Here is a 6971-nt window from a genome sequence, read left to right as displayed (position 1 = left end):
GACCTATTGATGTGTTAGAACGTGTCGCTTTAATGATATAAAGCATTAGACCGTTTAAATCTATTCTACACAAGGTTTAATCCTAATCCAACAGATTATTACAGCTGGTCGTGGCACGTTCAACTCTACGTAACTACTCAGTATTTACTTTGGTCATTTAATCTGGTGTTAAAGAACCAAAATCAACAGTGTGTAAAATTTCGCATGCTATATTGTTGTTCGAATGAGCCTTAAAATATAATATATAGATGTCAGGAACTTTAAATTACGCTGTTTGTTGAATATTTTATCAGAAAGAAAATAATTAAGAGTATTTTTTCGCATCAGTATGATACCAGAGACTAACGATATTACGTCGCTAATAAAAATTAAAAGGGTTTTCTCGTAATTAAGCATTGAAGTCACTATTTTTTAATTTCATCGGGGTGTGACAGAAATTTTGTTTGCAAACTGTGTGAATCCGCGTGGCGGATTCTCACAAAATCAGTGCTTATTATTAATTTTCCAAGCTACTTTATAAAATGAAATACGTTTACACGTACGATTCCATTGATTTTTTCCGAGGGATTTTTTTTTCCAAATCAATACGCAACGTCAATGTTTCTATTGTGACGTCACGATTACGTCGGATTTCCGCGCCATTCTCGGTTGGTTTTTTTCATCGTGGGATGAAAAAAATGAATAGGCCAATCAGAAAGCCAGAAACAAAGAGAAAATTAATTAATATCTATATTGTAAAAACGCGATAATTAAAATGATAACATAATTCTGTATTATTACTTTAAAATGTTTTCGTAATTACGATATCTAAGCTGGTTGTTCGGAGATTTTCATTTTTTAATATTATTATTTTTTTTCTACGTGACACTATTAGGATTTCACATAAAATTCATATGCACAAGAAATTTAATTGACAAATAACAAGCAAGAAGCAAACCGTGATGATACAAACATCGTTATAATAACAAATCAAAACAAAATATTGTTTTAAAGAAAGTAATAGTAGTAATAGAAGTAGTAAAATAGAATTCCGAATAAAACTATGTAGAGAAATAAAGGAAAAGGAAAAAATCAAAAACAGAACAAAAGAATGTCAGAAATAGGAGCAACAATTATAGTACAAGTATGTAGGACATTGGTAGATGGGATATTATAGAACTCTCGATATATCCAAAATATTAACACGGGAACACAGAATAGTTTTTAGGGCGTACGACATTTTAATCTTAGGGCTTGAGATAATCATTAACATACATTCACGCACACTCTGCATGTTTAAAATGGATTGTCTAATCATGTCAATATTCCTTAATTACCTGGTCAATTGATGGCATACGACTCAACAATACAACAAAAACGATGGTTAGCTACACATGCAGTACGTCAGTGCTCCAACCTTTGTTCTGTAACCATGTATGTAATCAATTAGGTATACAGCCTATGTTTACCTTTCTGGTGTGTTACGTCACGTAGTTGACTCTTTAAAACTATTGAACTGACACTCCTGCTTTGCGTGGATACCATGTAGTAGACAAGGCATGATCAGAAGAGGGACTGTCAGTATCAATTACTAGTATTTACATATACTAGAGAAGAACTAGGACTGACTGTGGTACTGAAATGTATTGTGGTAGTGAAAAGGTAACAAAGTGTATGGCAAGCCAATTTACATTTAATAAAGAACAAAGGTGTATCCCGTATTTAATAGAATTATGTAAGATATGTTGTATATAATGAAGATATCATATATCTTTATAGGATATCTTTATTAGAAATCGTATATAACATATCATATAGTATATGATATATCTCATATAATTATATAAGATATCTTAAAAAATATAAATGACATATTTTATATACATATGTACGATATAAGATATCTTATAAAGAATCTCTTTTGATTTCTATATAAGATTTCTTATATAGTATTATAAAACTCAAGGGTCACAAAATGTTGTAAAACTCGAGGCTTGCCGATGGTAGAATATCTCTATCCTTCATATCCACGTATGAAAGAGTATTGTTCTCTAATATTGCAATTTTACTACTTTGATTTTCCGCAATTTGGAAATAAATTCGAAAAAAAAGTGAATGCAAGTCAATTCTCCATGCATGAAAATTGCGTAATATTTTCAATGCAAATTCCGTTTTTTGTATATTTTAAAGTAAATGCATAGTTTCTGAAAAAATAGTTAAACTTGTACCGAGAAAATGGTAATTTTCTTGGCGCTTTGACGTCATAAGGCTGTATTGCAAGGGTAGGTAACCATGCAATACAGCTTCAGACGACATTAGTGTATTTCTATAGACCAGCCAGTAGTACACGTGTAGGTATGAGAGGAATAAGTTATCGTATATATTATATGAGAATAGATACCCTTCTTGGCCCCCAAATCCGTCAAGTATTCAAAACTGTTAATAAGTATTTAAATTGTTTGATTTGACATAGTTAGTGCATCCCTGTTTGGATTGTAAAGACAGTTCTCATAATTTTTTAGTTTCAGTTGCCACGGTAACCACTCGAAATATGCATAAATTATAAAAATGTGGAAATTTTGACAGCTTTGGCAATTTTTGCTAAGTTTTTGTTTTAGAAACCATGTAGCGTATCTTTGAACAAACTTTATATTTCTCCTAAAGATGTATTGGAAGTGCATACATATTATCAGTAAATATTAAGTTTGTTCAAGGATGCGCTCTATAGTTTCATAGACAAAAACTTAGCCAAAAAATAGCCAAAATTGTCCAGATTTCCACATTTTCATAATTTGTGCTTATTTTGAATAGTTACAATGGCAAATATAGTTGCAAAATTAGAAAACAGTCGTTGTAGTTTGATTAAAGATGAACGTGTTCTAAATATTGAAAATACAGCAAATTAATCACTAAATAGCAGTTTTGAAAATTTCATGGATTTGGAGGGTCAGAAAGGGCCAAAACAATACATAGGCCTTTAGAATCGACATTGCTCCTTGAATAACATGTTAGCTTGCCATAAGACTGGCATCTTCACAAAGCAAACAATGCTCATTGACATTCATAGCTCGTGATTGTCAAAAACATCGTTTAGCTATACTGATTATGCAATGTGAGTATTTTAGCGGACATTTATATCGAAAAATGCTTTACCTCCTCACTTGGTTTAAAGGGCTGAAAATGCTATAAATACCGTCTAGCCTGAACACTCATAAAATGTTATAAATGTAGGCGTTTACTCAAAAACTCAAACTTTGCATCTATAAGTAAAACGTATTTCTGATGGAACCTACATGTAATGGCTTTCATACGGATAATGTTTCAATATATTTTTTTCTTATTTCAAACGTGTTTTTTTCTTTTTGTAAGCAAAATGTAAATAACTTTTATTTCGAGAAACTTTAAATTACATGAGTTTTTAGAGACCCAAAAGTATTTCTTTTCATGGTTTAAGAAATAATTATGTTATTTTTTATTCAGATTTACCTCCCTTTACTCGTAATTTTTGCAAAATTTGTTTGTTATTTTGTTTCATTTTCATGTTCGACATATGACGATTAATTACCAAGTGCTCCGGTAAAGAGGAGTGCCAATTCGGGCCCTCTGGTGATCATCGCAAACAGGTTTAATTATTTGTATATAGGTGCATGTGTTGATGTAAGGGAGTGGTATTGAGACCATTTCGCCTAATATTTATTTGATGCTCCTTTCTTCATTATTTCCATGTATTTTAACACAAAAGCACATCAAATGTCTTTTATTGTGGTCAAAACTTATTAAAACATATATATGAAAAATGTATTCTCTACATGTGAAAATGTGCAAAAAACTAGGTTTACCGTGACCTACTTTTTGGCTGTGTTATTGTTGGTTTTTTTTCCAATTATCTATTTGCAGTTCAAATGCATGAATATCATGAAAACATATTCAAGAGATATCATTAAACCTGTTCCTCTTTTCCTCTTCAAAACTCATGTGGTCTCCAGCTAGACCTAAATATTATGTCATGTCGTGACCATCAAAGTAACTTCAACGTTGAAAACAATGAAAATAAAACTTATTGGTAATGGCAATTACAGGTAAAAAGTGACATTGCTTTCTCTTTTACTAATGCGACATATATCATTAAACATGTATGAAGAGGAATTTCTAATGACTGATTGTAATATGTTATATATTATTACATAAACAGAAATCATCCAGTCCAAATATGATATCCTGACGATCTTGACAACACACAATACCAGCATGTCAGTAGACACAAACAGGTAAGGATATGTGCCAGAGCAAACCAGGCACTAGGCACATATAAACACAAAATGATGAAAGAAAGAAAGAATCTCCAGGACAATGGTGGTTTAAGATCTCACCACTGCTGCTAAGCTCAGATTAGAAAAGAAAAAAAAATGCAAAATCAGAAACAATCAGCAGATATTACGATAAATTCCATAGCTCGAAATTACTTGTAACATTAAAACATGGTCCCAGATAAAAGGAAATCCAAAGCATGTTATCCTATCAAGGAATTGACACAGGAATAAGAAAAGGAAACAAACGACAAGACAGTGCTAAGAGAGAAAAAGTGTCGATCTCTAAAACACTCATCAATTTACACTGAGTTGAATGTCGACGGTCCATCACTTTGACAACATATTGGAAATATACTTAGCTTCTCTTGTAGGTGTAGTTTGCCATCGTAACTTTCAAAAGTCACAACAAATAAGACGGAGTTCTTTCCGATCATGACACATTGTGCGTATAAAAAAGATTCATTGAAAGCATGCATAAATAGAGTCAGTTTTTTCACTGTTGTATATTGAATCTAAGTGTTATTGTTTCTAAACAACTTCAATGCCAAAAATAAATGTTGTATTCTTTCTTTTCTCATAATAACAACTACTACTTTTTTTTATCTTTCTAATGAAAATGACTATCATTTGATAGGCATATCAATGCATGAAGACCGATAGTGTGAGCGCACCATCATGTGGAATTAAACGTTCGGGTATTATAACAACGAAAGTTGATATTCAAAATAAGCCAGTGAAAATATTGGAATGTCAGAGCGTATCTAGATTTATTTCAAACAATAATGTTACAAACTTAAACAATAAAATGGTATGAATATCCTACCAAAGTATTTCTATAGATAACCATGATCAAAACCTTTAATGGCAGTTTGGCTATCACGTGACCTCCCTGAGCCATGGATGTTCAAGAACCTCTTCTATCTTTAACCTTAGGTCTGTATCAGCTTCCAGCATGCTGTAAATAAGGTTCTTACAATCGGCATGTAACTTATCTAATACGCGAACCGGAAACAGGACCTTCTCGATCACCCTCGTCCTGCGCATTAAAGCTAAGCGCATATCGTCGAAGGGCATTGTAGCACACATCATGATGTAAAGGACACAACCGAGGCTCCAAATGTCATTGATTTTGGCATCGTATGGTTGGTTGAACAGTAACTGGGGCGAGGCGTACGCCATGCTGCCACAGAACGATGTACTCGGGCACGGCTTCCCGTCAACAAGGCGAACGCGTTTGGCAAAACCGAAGTCTCCGATAACTGGAGTTCTGTCCTTCATCAGAAATATGTTTTCACATTTAATATCTCGATGTGATATGCCATTTTCATGGAGATACTTGACTCCATGTGCGATTTCAGAGAACATTTTTCGGGCTTCAATGTCGGACATACTTCCGTTTTGTCTGATCAGGGTCAGTAGATCACCTTGGACAGCGTAGTCCATGATCATGAAGACAATACCTTCATTTTGGATAATTTCATGGATGTTGATGGCGTTTCGGTGACTTAAACAAATAGAGATACTCAGCTCTGAAGGCAGAAAATGGTTCACAAATGACGTGTTCGGGCGAAGTGTGGTGTCCACTATTTTTACCGCTAATATGGTTCCATCACTCTCCCTCTCCACTACCCGGACGGTGGCGTATGTACCGTCCCCTATCTTCGGCCCGAGGCGGTAACCCTTATCAGACATAAGGTCCGCCATATGCATGAATTGCCTAGCTGTACTCTTCGGTCGGACATTCCTGAGTTTCATTTTTTTGGGGCGTTCATCATTGATTGGGGAAATAGTTCCATCCGGCGACGGAGTGGCAAATCTTCCACGGAGGGTTGAATATCTTTCACCGGATGTTGGAGATCTCCTACTAAATGTTGGAGATCTTTCACCGGATGTTGGAGATCTTCTATCGAATGTTGAAGATCTTCGACCGGATGTTAGAGTTTTTCCACTGGATGTTGGAGATCTTTTGTTAGATGTTTGAGAGCCTCCGATGTCGGAGTCTCCGCAGGGTGGTGACAGACCCTCGCCAGATATAGGCGACTTTTCGCTAGATGTTAAAGTTGAACTTCCACCGGATGCCGGGAGGTCATTGCATGGAGTTGATGAATCTAAACGGGCTGTTGGGTAATCTCGGTTGATTGTTGATAAACCATCGCCGGATGTCAAGGAGTCTTCGGGAGGTACTACTGAATTTCCGCTGGATGCTGAAGGATCATTGCGGAGTGTTGATGAACTCCCGCGGTATGTTGCACAATCTTCCCTAGATGATGATGGACTTCCGTTCGATGTCGGAGGGCCTTCGCCGGTTGTTGATGAACTTCCAGCGGGTGAAGACGTCCCGCTGTTATCAAACACGAGTCGTCTGTTCATCGATGTCCAACATCACGCAGTCCAAGTAACTACAATAATACAATAGTTTTGACATCATAGATAAGGGTTTATCATGACGTCATCGTGATTGTTTTTGGTTGAGCGCTAAAGTTGATAACCTCGGGCGATCGTTTCTTTTCACGTTAAAGCCGCGAAATTTATTTTTTTTCAGAAATCAACCCATCTTTCTTTAATAACTATATTCGAGCAATTAAATTAAATTTTGTAGAATTTAAATTAAATTGCTTAGAATGACTGAATCTGTCAATTTTTACTTTCGGTTTCCTACACATATACTCGAGGAATGAACTT

At 35.0% G+C, this 6971-nt stretch overlaps 1 protein-coding gene across 1 annotated transcript; it reads right to left on the bottom strand.

Annotated features, from left to right (window-relative positions):
- Nucleotides 1-5026: 5026 nt before the first annotated feature.
- On the bottom strand, nt 5027-6709 carry LOC138323835 (testis-specific serine/threonine-protein kinase 6-like). Its single transcript, XM_069268692.1, has one exon. The coding sequence runs from the start codon at nt 6657-6659 to the stop codon at nt 5166-5168; it is 1494 nt and encodes a 497-aa protein (XP_069124793.1). The 5' UTR covers nt 6660-6709; the 3' UTR covers nt 5027-5165.
- Nucleotides 6710-6971: the final 262 nt, after the last annotated feature.

This window comes from Argopecten irradians, chromosome 5 (genome assembly GCF_041381155.1).
Source record: "Argopecten irradians isolate NY chromosome 5, Ai_NY, whole genome shotgun sequence".
In the NCBI taxonomy this organism is placed as follows: Eukaryota; Metazoa; Mollusca; class Bivalvia; order Pectinida; family Pectinidae; genus Argopecten; species Argopecten irradians.
This window is presented reverse-complemented; position numbering and strand designations above follow the sequence as displayed.

What these genes read in the sequence shown, in the direction of transcription:
- LOC138323835 (XM_069268692.1), bottom strand. Translation starts at nt 6,659, where the DNA reads ATGAACAGACGACTCGTGTTTGATAACAGCGGGACGTCTTCACCCGCT.